General features: G+C 40.5%; 1 protein-coding gene across 1 annotated transcript in view; it reads right to left on the bottom strand.

Moving 5' to 3' along the window:
* LOC128691422 (uncharacterized PE-PGRS family protein PE_PGRS10-like) overlaps positions 1–17,264 on the bottom strand; it is a 47,998-nt gene extending 30,734 nt beyond the window's left edge. The window contains exon 1 of the mRNA XM_053780291.2: positions 16,930–17,264. Coding sequence (XP_053636266.2) covers positions 16,930–17,128 — 199 coding nt within the window. The 5' untranslated portion in view covers positions 17,129–17,264. The remainder of the gene's footprint in view (positions 1–16,929) is intronic.
* Between the last annotated feature and the right edge of the window lie 5,189 nt (positions 17,265–22,453).

Raw genomic sequence — 22,453 nt, 5'->3', positions numbered from 1 at the left:
ATAACAGTCTAGAGGTATATTATCAAATTAAATTAATGTAATAAACAATCAAAATAATCACTTCTCTCGTGTACAGTAGTATTGTGCTGAAGGCACGTATCACATTTTTATATCTTAAGTACCGTCTGGTACATTAACATTTAATAAGATATTACAAATATGTACAAGTAAGTTTGTGTGTATGTATGTAAGTGCTCTAAGTAGTTCGCTATGTCTCAAGACTCGACTAGACAGTGACTGACAAAGTCCTCACATCAACTAACTTCTTGACCAACTGGCAATCAGAACATCTTGCTTGAACAATAAAACGACTGTTAAGCCCAATAGCAATATAACAAGCAACTGCGACACAGAATTAGGAACAAGGAGATAATATAACGACACTAAGTAGGGACCATCAGCAGATCCTCCACAAAAGTCACCAAACTCCCATACTACTGAATCTAAGTTCAGCATAAGAAAATCCCCGACTGTGACAGTACACAGATACCAGTACAAATTAGGTCAGAAGCTACAGCTCAGGACCTGAGTTGCTCAGAGTGTCTATGAGACACACAACCTCAGTACAACGTCGAAAATCACTAAGTCTAGACAATGTTCTGTGAACAGAGTTCCACAGAACCTACAACAATAAAGCGACAGAGACGATCTTCCAACAAGGGCCAATAAGGGAGAGTTAGGCACGTCTTGTCAGGAATATGCCCAACCACCAAGAGAGTCTAGCCCAGACTCACTACTTCAGGCGAGGTGTGAACCCCCCCTCGATCACGTGATAGCTCCATGGACAGTTGCTGCCCAGCAACACCGAGAAGCTGGCAGAGTAACGAGCCACGAGCGATAATTACAGTAGTTAGACAATCAAGACTTGAACTATGAGCACATAATAATAATATATGAATGTTACATCCTACCTAACAATATAACTAAGTCAAATAATAATATAAAGCAATATATTTACGATTTAGCTATTATCGCAAATATAAGCAATATAAAATTATATGAAAAGGTAATATACATTATATACAGTGTGACCCATTCAGGGGTTGCAACAGGGGGTCACTAGGACACCTAGCATGGCTTGGCATTTCGTGCAGACTTAGATTAATTCTTAACTTTAAATTATTACAGATTATGGTATTAAGACTAAGTGACTACATTATAGTTTGTGAGTTTAGCAATGTGAATGCTTTTGTTTTGGCACAATGCATAGTGTCTGTATTGGAGTATAATAGGCAAATTTATGACTAGTTAGGATTCATTATTTTAAGATTAAGATTTGTATTTCTGTGTTTATAGTCAATGGGTGAGTGAGTGTAAGTGTAAACCACCAGGTGGTTTTCATGTAGTTAGTTGACGGGGTGTATCAGGGAGATAAGATGTTTTCTAGCTGTAGTTTTGAAGGTAATGAATGTGTCTGCAGCTCTAGAGTTTTCAGGTAAGGTGTTCCAGATTTTAGGCCCTTTGATACACATTAAATTTTTGTAAAGGTTTAGTCGGACACGGGGAATGTCATAGAGATGTTTGTGTCTGGTGTTATGCCTGTGGATCCTGTCACAACTATCAAGAAAGCGTTTTAGGTCAAGGTTATTATTGGAATTTAAGGTCCTGTAGATATAGATTGCACAGTAGTAAATGTGGATGTTCTGAACAGGGAGTAAGTTTAGATCTATGAAGAGTTGGGGGGGGTGTTGCCAGGGATGGGATTTAGTGATTATTCTTACTGCGGCTTTTTGTTGGGTTATTATTGGCTTTAGGTGTGTTGCTGCAGTTGATCCCCAAGCATAAATAGCATAGGTGAGGTATGGATAAATGAGTGAATGGTATAGTGTGAGAAGGGCAGTTTGCGGCACATAATGTCGTATCTTGGAGAGGATCCCCACCGTTTGGATACTTTTTTTGTTATGTGTTGAATGTGGGTGCTGAAATTTAGGTTGTTGTCGAGGTATAGACCTAGGAATTTACCCTCATTATGTCTGGCAATTAGAGTGTTGTCGATCTTAATGTTAAGTTGCGCAACACCTGGTCTGCTACCAAACATAATGTAGTAGGTTTTGTCAGTGTTAAGTGTAAGTTTATTGGCTGTCATCCAAGTCGATATTTTGAGCAGCTCCTCGTTGACAATGGTTTTGAGGGTGGCAAGATTAGGGTGGGAGATGATGAAAGTCAGCACAGAGAATGGGTTTTAGGTGTTGGGATACGTTAGGAAGATCATTAATGTAAATGAGGAAGAGCAGGGGACCAAGGACACTTCCCTGCAGAACTCCAGTATCAAGTGGCCGTGTTGATGAGGCTGTGTCTTTAATGGTGACATACTGATACCTATTAGTAAGGTAGGATTTGAAATATGTAAGCGCATGGCCTCTTATACCTTAATGATCAAGTTTGTGGAGTAGGATGCCGTGGTCTACTGTGTCAAACGCTTTTCTTAGGTCAATAAAAATTCCTAGTGGATATTCCTTATTTTCCAATGCTGTGTAAAGCAGATCAAGCATTTTTACAATTACATCATTAGTGCTTTTATTTTTCCTGAATCCAAATTGGCAGGGTTGAGTATGTTTTGTGCCGTTATAAATGAATATAGTCTCCTGTGCACGAGTTTCTCGAAGATTTTGGATAGCAATGGTAAGTTTGATATTGGCCTATAGTTGTTTACATCTGTAGGGTCACCACCTTTATGTATTGGTGTAACCCTTGCTGTCTTGAGTAGTGTCGGGAAAGTGCTAGTTTCTAGTGACTTGTTAAAAAGTAATGTAATAGCATGCGAAAGGACATGGGCCGCTCGCTTGTACAATAATGGTGGGACGTGAGACAGATTCCCTGAGTTATTTTTGAGTGGCTTTATAATTATTATAATTATTATTATAATCAAGGGGAAGCGCTAAACCCGGAGGATTATACAGCGCCTGGGGGGGGATGTGGAAGGCATTCAGGCTTAATTCGGGGAACTGGAGCACAGATCCAATTTCCTAAATCAAGAGCCCCTCACCAACATCAAGGAACCTTCCTTGAGGGGACTTTATAATTGCGGTGACTTCCGTGGGCTCAGTTGGTACAAGATAGAAGGAATTTGGAAAATTCCCATCTAGGTAGTCCCCGGCACGGGCGTTGGTACGTGGGATTTTACTGGCGAGATTAGATCCTATGTTTGAGAAGAAGTCGTTTATCTTGTTAGCTGTATCAGTGGGATGCAGTGGTGTTTCATTAGGTTTAGTTAGGACAATATTCTTGTTTTTTTTCAGTTTGTGGGTCCCCAGAATCTGGGAAAGTGTTTTCCAGGTCTTTTTTATATCTCCTCTTGTGTCAGTGAATCTGCTAGAGTAGTACAGTTGTTTGGCTTTCTTTATTAATTTGGTGAGAACTGATGAATATTGTTTAAGAATATCTTTGTGTATTAAGCCCTGTCTATATTGCTTTTCATATTGGTGTTTCTTATCAATTGATTTCAGAATGCTGCTGGTTAGCCATGGGCAACCGAGCCGTTTATTCGTGATCTGTTTCGTTTTTTATAGGACAATGTTTGTTGTATAGTATAAGTATTTTGTTGAGAAAAATGTCTGTCCAATCGTCAATACCATTGGCATTGGAGAATTCTGTAGGCCAGTCAACAGTCTCTAGGTCTGCTGTGAAGTTCCTTATTGAAGCCTCGTCATGAAGTCTAAATGAAACTTTGTTGTATTCGAGTGGTGGTTTACTAATGTTTGTTAAGAGGAAGGTTGGGTAGTGGTCTGTAGTGCTGTCTGTGATTATCCCTGATTTAAGGGGGGCTAGTATATTGGTCCATATGTGGTCTATTATGGTTGCACTTGTCTCTGTCATCCTGGTTGGTTTAGTTATTGTCGGTATGAGAAGTGTGTTGTTCATATTGTTGATGAAATCAGTTACAGGCTGATCATCTGGTAAGCCAAGGTTGATATTGAAGTCTCCAGCTAAGAGAAGGTGGTGCTTGTTCATTTGTCTGTTTGTTATTAGTGCCTTTAGATTCTCACTGAAGTTTGGGATGTTTGTGTGGGGTATCCGGTAAATGGTACCTATTGTTATAGGCGTCTTAAGTTTTTTTACAGTAAAATTAGCAAAAATGTATTCCCCATATTCATCACTAAAGCAATTGGTGCTAATACAAGATAGTTGGTTAGAGTAGTAGATTGCAATACCACCCCCAACTTGGTATGGTCTGCAGTTGTAGATTGCTATGTATCCTGGTAGTGGATAGATATCTGTTGTGTCCTGCTTAAGCCAGGTCTCAGTAAGAATAATACAGGAGAAGGGTGTCTTTATCGACTCAAGGAGCGCCAGGAGATCATAGTGTTTGATTAAGGACCTGTTGTTGTAGTTAAGAACTGATAGACCTTGAGCAATGTTTAGGATAGTGCTGGCTTGTGATTCTGTGTAATAAAGGCAGGTACTTTCCAATAAGTTTTGATTGTGTGTTAGATTACGGAGGTTTAGATCAGGGTCAACGTGATCATTCATCTTTTAGGTTTAAATAGTGGTTATTTATATCCTGTATTGTGCGGTGAGTTCTAATACTGATATCTCTAGTAGTGGGAAGTTTGGACAAGTATATAGCTAAAACATTTTGGTCATATAGAGTATAGTCACTAATAAACATAATGAAGTTGATATTGTCTATGTGTTGTGCTAGAATGAGCTAAAGTACAACTAGATATAAACTAATACTATAAAAATACAAATTACAAATAGCACCAGACTCACTCATGTAATTGCACTAAGGTCTAATACAATGAATTTGGTGTTGTCTATGTACTGAGCTAGAATGAGCTGAAGTACAACTAGGTATAAACTAATAATATAAAAATACAAATTAAAATGGTACAAGACTCTCACTTGCAATTGCACTAAGGTCTAATATAAGTTGTTAATTAACAAGAACAAGAGTATAACTAGATTGAAATTGACAAGAATAAAATAAAAAAATAAAAATGGCAATGACTTGGTCATTGCCATGATAGTAAGATGCTACAAAGGATAATATAAAGGTTGGAGTTGAAAATACAAACTTGAAAATTTGGCAACAAAAGGTTAAGAAAAGTATAAAATAATGATTAATGTACAAAAGTAAAATTGACTGGTAGTAAATACGGTGTTTAATAAAATTTTAGTAAGTAATAATGATTACAAAAAATATTAATTAATAAAAATAAAATGAAAAAAGAAATGTTTATTTCAAGTACTAAATTTTAAGAACAGTTATTTGGATTCAGTATTGTAGTGGAAGTTATACTAGAGGTTAACTGGCAGTAAAAGGTATTTAAGAGTAAGGAACTACTCTAAGATAGTAAATGTGGTATTAAAACAGGTTATGGTAATTAAACAAGTAATGGTAATTAAAATAATGTCAAAAATTTTAAGAGTAAATTGTACTGATAGTAAAAATGGTATATGATAATAAATTTGGTAAGTAATAGCAATTAATAGTATTTAAAGAAATATGAGGTTGTAATATGGACAGAGAAAGTATTAATTAAGCAAATATTTAAGCAAACAATAATAATTAAGAAAATTATATAACATAAGGTGACTTATGCTTACTAGTAAAATCACATTACTGAGGTAGTTGATTTTTTGATTACTAAGAGATTGTACTGTGAAATTTGTACAATAATGGAGCAAAACATGCACTACACGTCACGTAGGCTTTTAGGTTGGACATTGTTTAGTTATTCTCTGTAAGATTAATATCCCTGAGAAATCGTGATAGATCATTCTCGTTCATGATTGTGTAGAGTTGACCTACATTTGCTTTCCTAACTAGAATGTTCCCATCCCGTGTGAAGCATTGGTGGATTGTGTCATTATTCTCCCACTTAAGTTTTCTGACTATACAGAGGTTCTGACGTTTTTTGGCGAGACAGTCGTTTATGTATACCTCTTTCTTTACTTTAATAGATGCAATAATTTAGGAGGGGTGTTAATGTTGCAGTTTAAAAACTGTAGTGTAAAGCACCCTTCTGGCAAGACAGTGATGGAGTGAATGATGGTGAAAGTTTTTCCTGGAGTTTACCTGGAGAGAGTTCCGGGGTAACCTGGCTCAACGCCCCCTTAATTACCTGCGGCCCGGTCTGTGACCAGGCCTCCTGGTGGATCAGAGCCTGATCAACCAGGCTGTTGCTGCTGGCTGCACGCAAACCAACGTACGAGCCACAGCCCGGCTGGTCAGGAACCGACTTTAGGTGCTTGTCCAGTGCCAGCTTGAAGACTGCCAGGGGTCTGTTGGTAATCCCCCTTATGTATGCTGGGAGGCAGTTGAACAGTCTCGGGCCCCTGACACTTATTGTATGGTCTCTTAACGTGCTAGTGACACCCCTGCTTTTCATTGGGGGGATGTTGCATCGTCTGCCAAGTCTTTTGCTTTCGTAGTGAGTGATTTTCGTGTGCAAGTTCGGTACTAGTCCCTCTAGGATTTTCCAGGTGTATATAATCATGTATCTCTCCCGCCTGCGTTCCAGGGAATACAGTTTTAGGAACCTCAAGCGCTCCCAGTAATTGAGGTGTTTTATCTCCGTTATGCGCGCCGTGAAGGTTCTCTGTACATTTTCTAGGTCAGCAATTTCACCTGCCTTGAAAGGTGCTGTTAGTGTGCAGCAATATTCCAGCCTAGATAGAACAAGTGACCTGAAGAGTGTCATCATGGGCTTGGCCTCCCTAGTTTTGAAGGTTCTCATTATCCATCCTGTCATTTTTCTAGCAGATGCGATTGATACAATGTTATGGTCCTTGAAGGTGAGATCCTCCGACATGATCACTCCCAGGTCTTTGACGTTGGTGTTTCGCTCTATTTTGTGGCCAGAATTTGTTTTGTACTCTGATGAAGATTTAATTTCCTCGTGTTTACCATATCTGAGTAATTGAAATTTCTCATCGTTGAACTTCATATTGTTTTCTGCAGCCCACTGAAAGATTCGGTTGATGTCCGCCTGGAGCCTTGCAGTGTCTGCAATGGAAGACACTGTCATGCAGATTCGGGTGTCATCTGCAAAGGAAGACACGGTGCTGTGGCTGACATCCTTGTCTATGTCGGATATGAGGATGAGGAACAAGATGGGAGCGAGTACTGTGCCTTGTGGAACAGAGCTTTTCACCGTAGCTGCCTCGGACTTTACTCTGTTGACGACTACTCTCTGTGTTCTGTTAGTGAGGAAATTATAGATCCATCGACCGACTTTTCCTGTTATTCCTTTAGCACGCATTTTGTGCGCTATTACGCCATGGTCACACTTGTCGAAGGCTTTTGCAAAGTCTGTATATATTACATCTGCATTCTTTTTATCTTCTAGTGCATTTAGGACCTTGTCGTAGTGATCCAATAGTTGAGACAGACAGGAGCGACCTGTTCTAAACCCATGTTGCCCTGGGTTGTGTAACTGATGGGTTTCTAGATGGGTGGTGATCTTGCTTCTTAGGACCCTTTCAAAGATTTTTATGATATGGGATGTTAGTGCTATCGGTCTGTAGTTCTTTGCTGTTGCTTTACTGCCCCCTTTGTGGAGTGGGGCTATGTCTGTTGTTTTTAGTAACTGTGGGACGACCCCCGTGTCCATGCTCCCTCTCCATAGGATGGAAAAGGCTCGTGATAGGGGCTTCTTGCAGTTCTTGATGAACACGGAGTTCCATGAGTCTGGCCCTGGGGCAGAGTGCATGGGCATGTCATTTATCGCCTGTTCGAAGTCATTTGGCGTCAGGATAACATCGGATAGGCTTGTGTTAACCAAATTTTGTGGCTCTCTCATAAAAAATTCATTTTGATCTTCGACTCTCAGTCTGGTTAGCGGCTTGCTAAAAACTGAGTCATATTGGGACTTGAGTAGCTCACTCATTTCCTTGCTGTCATCTGTGTAGGACCCATCTTGTTTAAGTAGGGGCCCAATACTGGACGTTGTTCTCGACTTTGATTTGGCATAGGAGAAGAAATACTTTGGGTTTCTTTCGATTTCATTTATGGCTTTTAGTTCTTCCCGCGATTCCTGACTCCTATAAGATTCCTTTAGCTTAAGTTCGATGCTTGCTATTTCTCTGACCAGTGTCTCCCTACGCATTTCAGATATATTGACCTCTTTTAGCCGCTCTGTTATTCTTTTCCGTCGCCTGTAAAGGGAGCGCCTGTCTCTTTCTATTTTACATCTACTCCTCCTTTTTCTTAGAGGAATAAGCCTTGTGCATACATCGAGTGCCACCAAGTTAATCTGTTCTAGGCATAAGTTGGGGTCTGTGTTGCTTAGTATATCTTCCCAGCTTATATCGGTTAGGACTTGGTTTACTTGGTCCCACTTTATGTTTTTGTTATTGAAGTTGAATTTGGTGAATGCTCCCTCGTGACTAGTCTCATTATGTCGGTCTGGGGCTCCACGCATACATGTCTGAACCTCAATTATGTTGTGATCTGAGTATATTGTTTTTGATATGGTGACATTTCTTATCAGATCATCATTGTTAGTGAAGATGAGGTCTAGTGTATTCTCCAGTCTAGTAGGCTCTATTATTTGCTGGTTTAAATTGAATTTTGTGCAGAGATTTAAAAGCTCGTGTGAGTGTGAGTTTTCATCAGAGCTGCCTCCTGGTGTTATTACTGCAACAATATTATTTGCTATATTCCTCCATTTTAGGTGCCTTAAGTTGAAATCCCCCAGGAGCAAGATGTTGGGTGCAGGAGCTGGAAGATTTTCCAGACAGTGGTCAATTTTTAACAGCTGTTCCTGGAATTGCTGGGATGTTGCATCCGGAGGCTTGTAGACTACCACAATGACTAGGTTTTGGTTCTCGACCTTTACTGCTAAAACTTCCACTACATCATTTGAGGCATTTAGCAGTTCTGTGCAAACAAGTGACTCTGCAATGTACAGGCCAACCCCCCCCCCCCCTTTTGCCTGTTCACTCTGTCACATCTGTATAGGTTGTAACCTGGGATCCATATTTCGTTGTCCAAGTGATCCTTTATGTGGGTCTCAGTGAAAGCCGCGAACATTGCCTTTGCCTCTGCAAGCAGTCCACGGATGAAAGGTATTTTGTTGTTTGTTGCTGGCTTTAGACCCTGTATATTTGCAAAGAAGAATGTCATCGGACTGGTGGTATTGTTGGTACTGGGGGGGGATTTTTTTTCCGGCATTAGTATCTGTATCTGTTGGTTTGGAGTGGAGGCCATCGACTGTGGTTCCACTCCAGGAATGACTGGATTTGGTGTACGATTTCTGCCATTTCCTGCCAGTTTTTTTTCCTTCCTGGCACTAAAAAACCTCTCCCTCTTGAGTGGCTGTGGCTACCCAGGTTTTCCCATGGCCTGGATGTTTTGTATCTTTTTGTACCCTTTAGATGGTGTGCCTGGCAATTTAAGTTATAGCACAGTCTTTCCTGTACTGAAGAGGTACACATTTCAGGGTGAAAAAGCTTACAGGAAGGGAGTTTGCATTTTCCTGTTGTCATATGGGCATGGCATTTTCTAGGGTGGTCATAGTTGCACGTCCCGTCTGTTTTTCCAGATTTCCCATGTCTGCAGATACCAAGTGCATAGTATGTGCACAGGCTTGGTTTCCGTTTGCCTTGGGTTTCTGTGACTGTATTCCCTGTTGGTGCATGTTTCCCTGTCTTATTCCTATCCTCCCTAGCACCAACAATGGAGCTCCCACCAGTTGTTTTTGGTAATATATCCTCACTATTGCTAGTGGAGTCCTCTTGTTTGCTATTTCCTGTGGTATTTCTAGTTTGCAATATTGGTTTTATCTTATCTTTGACTACACTTGTTTCCCCACTACGGCTCCTGTCCCCTATGAGGTCATTGATATGTATTCCTTCCTGCTTATAATTCCCGACTACCTGGACAAAATCTCCAGCTTCACCATTACTGTCTCCCAGGACAGCACCTCCAGCTTCACCATTACTGTCTCCCAGGACAGCACCTCCAGCTTCACCATTACTGTCTCCCAGGACAGCACCTCCAGCTTCACCATTACTGTCTCCCAGGACAGCACCTTCAGCTTCACCATTACTGTCTCCCACATTTACTGACTACCAGGACATCACCTCCAGCCTTACAGTTTCTGACTACATGGCCAGTATCAAGGGCAGTACCATTCAGCCCAGACTTTTTATGTTCCCATCTGTTGTAGAAAGCTTCCAGGTTGTCTATGAAAGCAGCTTTGATGTTATCCTCTTTTAATACCCTTGTGATTTTAGTCCACAGATTTTCCTCATTTGGGCATACCCAAAAACACTTCCCTGTTTTAATACTGCTTGTAGCTAGTTCTTGGATATCTGCACAAGGGGCGTGACACCAATTTCCACAAAAATGACAATTTATCCATGTGGAAGCCCGTTTGTTTGATTGACTGCAGACTATACAGAGCTTCATAATGATTTGAATGGTTGATTTACTGTAATTCTACTAGCAACCTCTTGAATACTCTATTAATAACCTCCTTAAATGAAGCTCTAGCTATTTGTATTTCTATTTCTAACTGTACTTGTATATTGGACAGCTTACCGTGTACGTTCCTGATTTATATTTATTGTTTGTGTTTGATAAGGGCGCCTACAACCCCATCCGTTTACAGTCTGCTTTATTGTCCAACGAATCCGTTTGAAACCAGTCAAGGGTTCGGACCATCAAGGGTTCGGACCAGTCGAGGGTTCGGACCAGTCGATCTGATCTGATCAGTGGGTCACTTATTTAAAACATACTAGTCGGTGATTTGGGCTAACACATGAAGGATCTACTTGAAATTATCTACCCGAGTAATATGTGATTTGATTGATACAAAAGTATAACTTGCGTGTTGAAGAGCCGGTGATTTCTGGCAGCTCCTACAATGACGAACGGTCGAGCCTCAACCCTTGTTTATCAATCGCTGTATCTAGCTTTTCTAGTTTTTTTTCGTCTCCACCACAATAAATGCTATATTATCACTATAGTTGACTGGTTTTTGAAGGACGCTTTTTCTGTAGTAATAATTGCTTCTCGTTGTGTATATTGCGACCGCTGGTAACTACAGGTTATATGAAATTCACAGTAGGAAAGAAAAAAGACTAATGCACTTTTACCATTATAATACTGTTAGTTGCTACTACAACACTGTATTCTGCTATTGCTTCTACACTAGCAGGCCAGGAAGATTTAAAACAGCTGACCACTATATTGCGACCGCTGGTAACTACAGGTTATATGAAATTCACAGTATACGTCTGGTATTTCAAGAAAAAAGAAACTAATGAAAGTCACTCCACTCCACTAAGTACCATTATAATACTGGTTAGTTGCTACTACAACACTGTATTCTGCTATTCACTGGTATCACTAGATTATATGCGAGTACACTAGCAGGCCAGGAAGATTATTAAAACAGCTGACCACTGTGGTAAGTTTCTGGCGACTTCTGGCACCTGCCTCTATAGGCTTATCACTTCATTTACAAATTCACCTGTTTTCAAATGACACTTTAGCCTTTATCATCTATATACTAGGGAGCCACTGTAGTATACACTATACACTATGTATACACAATGTTATCAGGGAGACTTTCTTTCCTCTGACAAAGAAAAGTTCTATTATTATTATTTTGCACACGGAACACAGGCCTATGATTCCCCTCTGGCAGTAAACTCTGCTAGGTACTGCACACTAATTCTCCTTTTTTGACTCAGTATATAATGTTTTCCGCCCAAGATTGGTTCCAGGCACGCTAGAGGGATGTATCGAAGAGTATAGGATTGATGGCACAAATTAAAGTTCTAGCACGTAAGAGCGACCGTGTCTGTAAACACCTGGTGTTGAGAAAAGGATTTTGTTCTCCGGAGCACAACGAGGCACGCTGACACGCTGAGGGACTACTTGGTAGGTTGAATCCGGAGAAGAGAGAGGTGGTAGAGGTGGAGGCAGCCATGTTTGGTGTTATTGTTGTGGTGTCGCCCTGGGCGGTAGTGAGAAGGGTAGTAGCTGAGCCCTCGTCGTCCTGGGGACCATGATCTACTTCCTCAAATACCTTAGTGAAGAAAGTTAGTAAACTCGTAAGACAGGAACGCCCCTTTGTAAAACCGTGTTGAGATTCATTAATAAATTTATGCCTTTCGAGATGGCTACGAATTGCTTTGGCAATTATTGATTCCATAAATTTTCCCACTATGGTCTTATTGGTCTATAGTTCGAAGCTAAGGATTTGTCATCTTCTTTGTAAATAGGCATCGACACCATGCCCAGCCCTTCTAGGGTAGGGTAGGTGCCTGAGCCCGAGCTTACAGCTCACAAGACTGTCATTCCCATTTTCCCCCTTGGGGCGGGGATGGCAGACCAGAGAGGCCTAGCTTGTGGCTAGGCCTGGGGACAGTTGGTCCCAAAGTTGAGGAGGTACTTGTGCCTCCTCCCATGGGAGACTTAGGTCTCAGACACTCCCTAGAGAGGGAGCCAAGGCCGGGCCACCACTTGGAAAAGGCCCGGGCCGGGAGAATACCGGCGAATCTTTAATAATAATAATAATAATTGTAAATAGGTATTACATTTGCCATTTTCCACTTATAAGGCACTATGCCAGTTTGTAGTGATTTGTTGAAAAGATTAGCCAAAGGTATGCTAAGTTTCTCTTTACATTCGTTTAACACCCTTGCAAACAATTCATCAGGGCTTGGGGATCTGTTAGCTTTTAATTTCTCTATTTGTCTGAGGATCATGTCACTAATTACCGCAATCGTGCATAGTTTATTATCGTCCTGTTCTACATAATCTATTATTTCTAATCACTGTCAGTGATCTGACCTGACTTACTCTTAAGTGGGCCTATCTTGTCCCTAATCTTACTTCTGTATACATGAAAGAACCCTTTTGGGTTAGTCTTCGAATACCTTGCAACCTTAGCCTCATAATCCCTTTTTGCTTTTCTTATTCCTTTTTTTTATTTCTCTCTTTAATCGAATATATTGATTTCTTAACTGCCCCTCTCCTCTTTTGATACGCCTATGTATGCCTCTTTTTTGACCATTGAGATGTTTTAATCTATTGTTCATCCATTTGGGATCATTTTTTGTTAGATCTAATTTCCCTACTCAGAACAAAAGTTGTCTGGGCATCTAGAACTATGCTCTGAAAAACGTCATACTCTCAACCAAGACCATCTACCTGACCCATAGTCAGGACATCCCAATTTAGCTCACCCAGGTAATTTTTCAGTCACATGAAATCGGCCAAGTGAAAGTCTGGGACAGAGATTTGATTGCAGTTGTCCGGGTAATTCCATGATATATTGAAACTAAGTGATTTGTGATCACTTTTCCCTAGCTCATCATTAACCTCAAGATTATTAACTAGTGATTCTTTGTTGGCAAGAACCAAGTCAAGCAGACTGTTTCCTCTAGTTGATTCTGTCACAAACTGTTTTAAAAAGCAATCCTGAACTGTATCAAGAAAGTCACTAGACTCAAGATTTCCTGTCACATAGTTCCAATCAATTTGTCTACAGTTAAAATCTCTCATTAACACAACATTTTCATATCTAAATGCCTTATGAATTTCGTCCCATATCAGCTTACTGCACTCTCTATCAAGGTTTGGTGGCCTATAAATCACACCCAAAATTAACTTTTCATGACCCTCGAGAAACTGTAGCCAAACAGATCCTCTGTCCGATGTTTCTAATCTTATATCTTGTCTAACACAACAATTTAATTTATCTCTGACATACATCGCCACTCCACCACCCTTTCTGTTGACCCTATAAGTATGGAATAGTTTATAACCCTGTATGTTGCTTTCAGATGGCATTTCTCCATCTTTCAAGTTGAACCAGATCTCTTTTATAGCAATAATATCTATATTACCTGCACTTGCAAGGAATCTTAGCTCATCTATCTTATTTCTTAGACTCCTACTATTTGTATAGTAAGTCTTAAGGGAGCTAGTCACTCGTTGCCCTCTACTATCTCTCTTTGTTTGTTGATCAATTGATTTGCCTTTATTAGCAACTTTATTTTGAATATTGTCTTTTAAACATATTCCTGAGGTATCCTGGTTATATCTGCTGTTTTCAACCCTAGTACTGCAGCCTGATTGTTTCCCACAAACACCCATACCTCTATAATCTATCAGTTTAAAGTCTTAGACAAGTCATCAATGACCTCGTCAATCGAATTGGTTAATGTAACCACTCCAGCCACAGAGAGATGAACTTGCATACATATCGTGCTTGCCATAGAATATGTCCCAGTTATCAATGAATGGGATTGCAAGTTCCTTGCAGTTCCTGTCTAGCCAGCAATTTATACCAATTGCCCTAGACATCCATTCATTGCCCACTCCTCTTCTAGGCAAGATGGTACATATGACTGGAATCCCTCCCTTAGACTTGACTACATCTATGGCTGACCTATACTTATCCAGCAGCTCCTGTCTCCTGCCATTCCCGATGTCATTTCCACCAGGACTAAGACAGATAATGGGCTTGTTCCCATTGCCTGACATAATATTATCCAATCTACTGACTATGTCACCAACACCAGCTCCTGGGAGACACTCCCTCTGTCTGACCTTTCTATCTCTGTTACAAAAGCACAGTCCATGTATCTTACCTGAGAATCTCCCACAATCAGAATACTCTCACCTTGATAAGCAGGGGAGTCAGTGGTACCTTTAATCTCACTAACCACTGAAGTACACTCGTCCTGGAGTACAGAGAATCGATTTCCTACCTTCACATCTTCTCTATTAACCTTCCTTATCATCTTTCTTCGTGAATTGTGAACCACTTGCCACTTAAAGCGGCTGCCACTCTCCAAATCACTGCTGGTAACTTTTTCCTCCTCACTAACTACCACCATCCCACATTCACTCCCAAACCCATCTAGACGAAGCTTCAGCCTCCTATTTTCCTCCTGAAGAAGTAGAATCTCCTTCTTCAACACTTTAACCTGAGATTTTGTAACACTACAACAAGCCATGGTGCTAGGTAACACCCCACGCTAATCCCAGACAGCTCTGGACAGGTATAACCACACGTGACCACTGACCTCAGCGTACTGACAAGGAAGCTGCAAAGCTGAGGGTGTGTATCTCCGTGTGGTACTATTAAAAATTTACTCTAAACCTAAATTTTAAGGGATATAAAGTAATCTTGATTTTAGTGTACAGGTGATTTGCATCATTAAAATCCCACGCACAGTCAACAGGTGTTAAACCTAATAATCTAAAGAAAGAAAAGGATTACACTGGTCTACAAATTTTGAGCAATTTTGTGCTTTGGAGAGAAAATATTTCATTTTACGGCTTGTGGGAAGCTGAAAACGATTATAACCATGATAACAATCGACTAGTTAAAATAAATTGTATGTGTTTTTTAAACTATTACACAATGTGAGTTTCAATCGAGAGTCTTTTCCTTGTAAAGTTTGCATACCTCCTCCCTTCCCAAGTTAAGGAAACCGCAACCAGTCTGAATCCACAACTTTAGAAATAAAACCAGTTTTCAATTTTAGGCATCATTTCTGTATTCAGTGACCAAAAATTTTTAAATAATGATTAATTTCCGAAGCTTTTTTTTATTTTACTGTAGAGTAGTGTTATTAACGCGAGCAAGTCAAGCAGTGTGGCTTAGTTTCTTTGGCATCCAACGGTCCTCTTCTCCGGGATGTCACTCACAACAGTCCACTAACTTCTAAGTAACTATTTACTGCTACGAGAGCAAAAGCAGCAAGTATACGGAGACCTGCTGGAATATGAATAACAGAAACATCCAGTTGGATCAAACTAACCATGTCCTAAACGAAACAGGCTGGGAAGTTAACTTAAATGACAAGGATCTGAACCTGAGTCTAGAAAGAATTAACTCTGTGACACTTGAGGAATGCTGAAAGCACAGAGAGGACGTAAATTAGAATGAGAGAGAGACACTTCCTCTACAGGCGAAGGAGAAGAATCACAGAACTGCTCCAGGGGGCCAGTCTATCTAAAATAATGAAGGAGGCACTGGCTAGAGAAATAGAAAACATCGAACTTATGCTTAAGGAATCATACTGGAGCCAGGAAACACACACACACACACAAAAAAAAAAATAAACGAAATTGAAAGAAACAAAATATTTCTTTTCTTCTGCCAAATCTAGAGCAAAAAGAAAAAAAAACTATATCCAATATTTGACCCTTGCTAAAAAGAAAGGACTTACACAGATGACAACAAAGAAATGAGTGAGATACTGAAGTCCCAATATGACTCAGCATTTTGTGAGCCGTTAATCAGACTAAGGGTGGATAATGTAAGTGATTTTTCGTGACCGAGACCCAAAATTTAGTTAATTCCAAAATTTCTGACAGGACTCTGAAAAATGAATTAATTACATGCCCATACACTCTTCCCCATGCCCAATGCCGTGGAACTCCGTATTCATCAAGACAAGAAAGAAACCCTTTCGCTAAAGCAATCGCAAAGAATAAGAGACCAATGACACTAACGTCTCACATCATGAAAATCTTCGAAAGGGCTCCGAGAAACAAGATCGCCAACCGCTTGAATACCCAACATTGCACAATCTAGGGCAGCATGAAAGAAAACCAATAAATCCCTACCGGAATGAGCCACATTTGCTAGGCTTTCTTTGGTTATTCTCGGTTAATATCCCTTGGGACTCGTAATCAAAAGAAAGCCTTCTCATCCTCATCTCCAGTAGAAGATGAGGATGAGAAGCTTCTCGGCTGAATTGTTATACTGAGTCATAGCAGTCAGAGAGCCTTGAACAGAAATAATGAATAAGTTTTAATGGGTTATAATTATAATCATAATTTTTAAAGGGGTGGACCTGTAAGCCAGCGGAAGTCCTCGGTCAGATGACCGAAAGCTCCAGCGGCAGGTCATCATATGACCAAGACCCGCGTCAGGAAACACTTGTCCTGTTTCGTGACGAGTCTTACCTAACCTAGACAAAACAAGGAAGAAGACGATGCATCACCTGGACCTCCTGCCAGAGCCTGGCGAGGATGTCTGTGCTGGAGACTGTTTGAGGCTGACACCTTCTCTGTGTCACGTCCAGAGCCAGTGACGGTACCCATGCCACGACCCTCTGTCACTACTCTTCCACCTTGTTCAATCTCAGCTATATTCGCCACCAAAATCACTACCAACACCTTCACCGCATGAGTGAATGCCATTGCTCATATGTCAATATTAGATTTGTCTGTTTTGTTAGTTCCACGGTATAAGCATTTCCACTGAAGGTAATGACACGAGGCTATAACGCAGGGTGATGTGATATTATATTTGCACGATCGCCCACACACTCAGCTGCCAAAGTATACGCACGTTATGAACATCACACCCGTTATTTACTGAGTGCTGGGTGGGAGGGATGCAGTAAAATGGGCGTGCCGGCGGATGCTGGGAGAAGGGGTGGAGGTAGCAGGGGAAAATATTGTGGGGGATGAGGGGTGGGGGGTGACAGAGAAACTAGAAAGGCACTGGAAGAGGGGCGATTATGATGATTTCCGGAAGGGGCTTAGAGGGAGGAGTATGATGTGGCACGGTATTGTATACTGATGTTGGGGATATTGGAGGAATAGTTAGCCTCGTTGTTTTGTAAAGCAAGGCAGTTGTTGTGTGGAATGACGGGGAATGTACAGTTCAGTCACCATTTTTTTTCCTGCTAACTTCGAGTTACGACGACGACGACGACGATGATTGGCTGCAGGGTTAAACTTTATTCAGCCTATGGTAGAGCAGGCATTGTGGAACATGGTGACTGGTGAGGGGCTCTTGATATAAAGAACTGGACCTGCGCTCCACTTCCTTGAATCAAGCCCGAATGAATTTCATTCCCCAGGCGCTGTATGACCCCTACGGGTTAAGCGCTTCCTTATAAATTTAATAATAATAATATCTAGAAGTGCCTCATATTCCATAAGCCCCGCCTCCTCTACCTCATTACATGCAAAAGGAATATTGGAGGGTGGTCATGAAACTTCAGTGCAGCAAAACGCAAACATATGTATATGTACGTGTAAGTGTATGCGTATGGATTCATATACATATTTGCATCTTCAAATGTATTCAGTACGTGTTTTTATGTATTTCTGCAAGTAAAAATGCTTGTGTACTTGTGACTTTACAAATGTAATTTTTTTAATGTATGTTAGTACAGATGTATATTTAAGCATAAGTATGTACTCACTTAATTGTGGTTGCGACCAGTGAAGAGGCCCCGCCTCTTCACTGATCGTTACTAGGTCCACTCTCCCCCTGCTCTACGAGCTTCATCAAACCTAATCTTCAAACTACGTATGGATCCTGATTCCACTACGTCACTTTCCAGACTATTCTACTTCCTGACAACTCTACGCCTGAAAAAATACTTAGAAGCATCCCTTTGACTTATCTGAGTTTTCAACTTCCAATTGTGACTCCTTGTTGCTGTGTCCCATCTCTGGAACATCCTGTCTTTGTCCAACTCGTCAATTCCTCGCAGTATATGTCGTTATCATGTCTCCCCTATCCCTCCTGTTCTCCAGTGTCGTCAGGCAGATTTCCTTTAACCATTCTTCGTAGGACATTCCCCTTAGTTCAAGGACTAGTCATATTGCAAATCTTTGCACTTACTCTAATTTCTCGACGTGCTTGACCAGGTGTGGGTTCCAAACTGGTGCTGCATGATCCAGTATGAGCCTGAAGTACACTGTGTACAGAGTTTTGAACGATTCCTTTCCTAGGTGTTTGGACGCAATTCATAGGTTTCCAGGCGAGCATATGCTACAGCAATTACCTGGTTGATGTGCGCCTCAGATGTGCTCGGTATTATGCTCACCCAAAGATCCTTTTACTTGAGTGAGGTTTGCAGTCTTTGGCCCCCTAGCCTGTACTCTGTATGCGGTCTTCTTTGCATTTGGCGAGGTTAAATTCTAGGAACCAGTTGTTGGACTAGGCTTGCAGCCCGTGCATATATATATATATATATATATATATATATATATATATATATATATATATATATATATATATATATATATATATATATATATATATTGTTATACCCAGGGCCGGATTAAGAAGTCTCCGGGCCCTAGGCTATTCAGATTGGCGGGGCCCCTTTGAGTTACGGGTAAGCGAAGCGACCCCTTCCAGCTTGGGGGTGAGGGGGGGGGATCGGTGTGAGCCTGTTTAAGGTCTAATTAAATACATTCTGGCTATTTAGATTAAATTTAATAGGGAAAGTACATCAAGACAACCAAAACCATTTACCAACAGCCATTATAACTATCTTGTTAAATCATGCATTTTAAAGAGAATAAACTCAACACAGCGTAGTATTACTAGATTAGGCTATTAAAGTAGTGACATCATGTACCTATTATATTCAGCATAACCATTACAGCACTATTATTCCCTTTATAAATCACTGACCATTATTGTTATCATTGCATCATGCATAAGACTATCAAATCATATAAACTCAAGAAAGTAAAGAATTGTTTATATTCACAGGCACTTCTTAAATAAATTTTTTTCTGGATTTCATATTGGCAAAATCATCAATTATATTCTGAAAATCAATATTTCTTGTTAGATCAGACTCAATGGTCAACAAGGCTAGGTTACACAATTTGTCTTGGCTCATTGTTGAACGGAGCTGGTTTTTCAATCTTTTCAAAACAGAAAATGAACGTTCTCCTTCACAGTTAGTAGCTGGAAGTGTTAGGTAAAGGCGATACACTATGTCAACATTAGGGAAGGTTTCTGAGATACCTGCATTTCTTAAATGTTTCAAAGCAGCTGTGGGCGCACATTTTTCAGGTGGAGCTTTAATCTGATTCATATACCCAGAAAAATGAACTATTTCTTCAACAAATGTGTCCTGAACATCTGCTGAAAGGTGTTGTTGCAACTTTAATGCAGCTTCTCTCAATTCTGCATCTGGCATAGTAGTAATTTTGAACAGAAATCCAAACTTGTCATTGAGATTCTGGTAGATTTCTTTTCTTTTCACCAATTCTGTAATCAGTGAATCCAGAATGACGAAGTAAGTAGCTGTCTTACATTTCTGCCTTGGTAGCAACACAATTTCATTGTCTGGCTCTTCAAAATTGCGTTTCCTCTTCCTTGACCGCTGATGATCAGCCCGGTAACTGTAGTCTTTCACCAGCAGTTTAGCTTTCTCTTCAAACATTTCAAAAACTTCATCATTGCGAAGTGAGCTTACAAATTCCACTAAGCCTGCATAGAGGTTAGCACAAGTAGCCATTTCAATTTCAATTTTCTGAAGTGTCTTGTTCGTGGCATTTAACCGTTCCAGTATACAATCCCAAAGCACACAGAGTAAGGCCAATTCAAAATCTTCCAATTTTGATGCTAAGCTGGCTGCTTCGCTTCTTTAGTTGCTGTCTGGTCTTCATCCTCTGCTATTTGGATCAAAGCAGAACGTATTTCAGCAAAGCCGTCTTTCAAAGCATGTGTTGCATCATGCTGCGCTGACCACCTTGTTGTTGATAATGATTTGATGACGTCTCCATGAATGGTTGACTTGAGTATACTCCACCGATGCGTTGAAGCAGAGAAAAAATTAAAGAGTGCTTGCAAAAGTCCATGATCTTTTCCCAGTTTCTGAATTTGCAAGCTTCCTATAAAACATAGATGACTTTAAACAACGACGACTTCCATCATCATAAATCCTTGCTGATTTCCTAAAGTCAATGTTCAGAGTTTGACTGAAGCTTTCTGCAATGAAAGCATTACGTAGAGAATCTTGGATTACATTTGGCCATGAGGCAGGATCTTTTAAGACAAATCCTGTGGATGAAATGTCCGTTGAGACATTGAGAGGAGACACAAAAGAAGTAGATGCTGGCTGAGAAATAATGGAGGGAGGGCTTCCTGTATGATCTGACGTATCTGCAGATTCAACTGTACTGGTAACATCAGAAACTGTTTTCGTGAGCATGTCTGTGATCTTTCTGCAGCTTCCTACATCTTTCTTTTTGTTCTTCTTCTTGAATTTTCTTCTTTCTTTTCTGTGACCCACTCGCATAAGAACGTCCAACATCACGTTCACGAGATGCCATAATGAGGATGTATCACTGTCTGTAATCATGCAAATACAAATTTTTCATTATCAATTATTATTAATTTTTTAATTATTAATTTTTTTTTCTGTCAACTGGGGGGATATGGCCCTTGTAGCCCCCTATCCTCTGGCTGCGCATCTAAAAATTCAAAACGTTACCAGAAAGGAGTCATATACAGAACTTTTACCATAGATTAGGTTAGTGATTTGGGCTACGAATATTTTACTAATTCATCCTCCTTGATCTCCAATTTACTTAAACAGAAATCATACTGAGCCCAAGAACAATGCACAATGGTATTTATATTACCATTTTCATAACTAAACTAATCATTATGTGTAATTACTACAGAAAATTGGAGAGGAATCTCCTATACTCACCCATTAGCGGGAAAACACAGCTGTTCTGATGTAAACAAAGGCGTGTTGAGTGTTGCCATCTATGGTTAGGTTTATTTATTTTTATTTTATTTTATTTCATTATTTATTTTTGTTTTGATTAATTTTTAAAAATCAATTTTACTCTCCAAACACTTGAACTTTTTAGATAGGGACCCCTTTGCACTTGCACCACATGCGCAGTCTTGGATGAGCCCCTGAACCCCTTGGACCGCGGGGCCCCCAAATGCGCGGGGCCCTAGGCAAATGCCTAGTTTGCCTATGCGGTAATCCGGCCCTGGTTATACCCACGAACGAGTGGTAATGATCAGTAACAACACTGCGATTAGCTAAGGAGTCGAGCCCATGCTCCTTTGGCCCTCCTCATGGTGAGTGAAAACACATGATCCTCTAGTCCATGGAGCCACACAATCCTCAGGAATGACGCACCCAACCAAGCTAGGTGCTGTACTCGTCATCCGAGAACATACGGTGGTGTTGATGCTTCTGAGCTAAATTCATTCTAGGTAGGGCTCTGGTGGCCTGGTGGCTAATGCTCTTGTTTCACACAGCAAGGGCCTGGGTTCGATTCCCAGCCAGAGTAGAAACATTGGGCGTGTTTCTTTCCACCTGTTGTCTATGCTCCCCATCAGTAAAATGGGTACCTGGGTGTTAGTCGACTGGTGTGGGTCGCATCCTGGGACACTGACCTAATTTGCCCGACATGCTGAGCATAACAAGGGGCTTTCTATATAGTAGTGTATCATTGATGTCAGCTAGGCCTGTATACCATGTACTTGTAGTAAATATATTATATTATTATTATTATTATATCATTATTACTAGGCCAACGAGCAGTATTTTACATTATTGTACCCACAAAAGAGTGGCATTGATAAATAACAACACTGCGACTAGCCAAGGAGTCGAACCCATGCTGCTTTGGCCCACCTCATGGTGAGTGAAAACTCATGATGCTCTAGTCTATGGAACCACACAATCCTCAAGAATGACGCACCCAGCCAAGCTAGGTGTTGTACCGGTCATC

This window comes from Cherax quadricarinatus, chromosome 36 (assembly GCF_038502225.1).
Source record: "Cherax quadricarinatus isolate ZL_2023a chromosome 36, ASM3850222v1, whole genome shotgun sequence".
NCBI classification, from domain to species: domain Eukaryota; kingdom Metazoa; phylum Arthropoda; class Malacostraca; order Decapoda; family Parastacidae; genus Cherax; species Cherax quadricarinatus.
The sequence above is the reverse complement of the archived record's forward strand: the minus strand, read 5'-3'. Positions and strand labels throughout refer to the sequence as shown.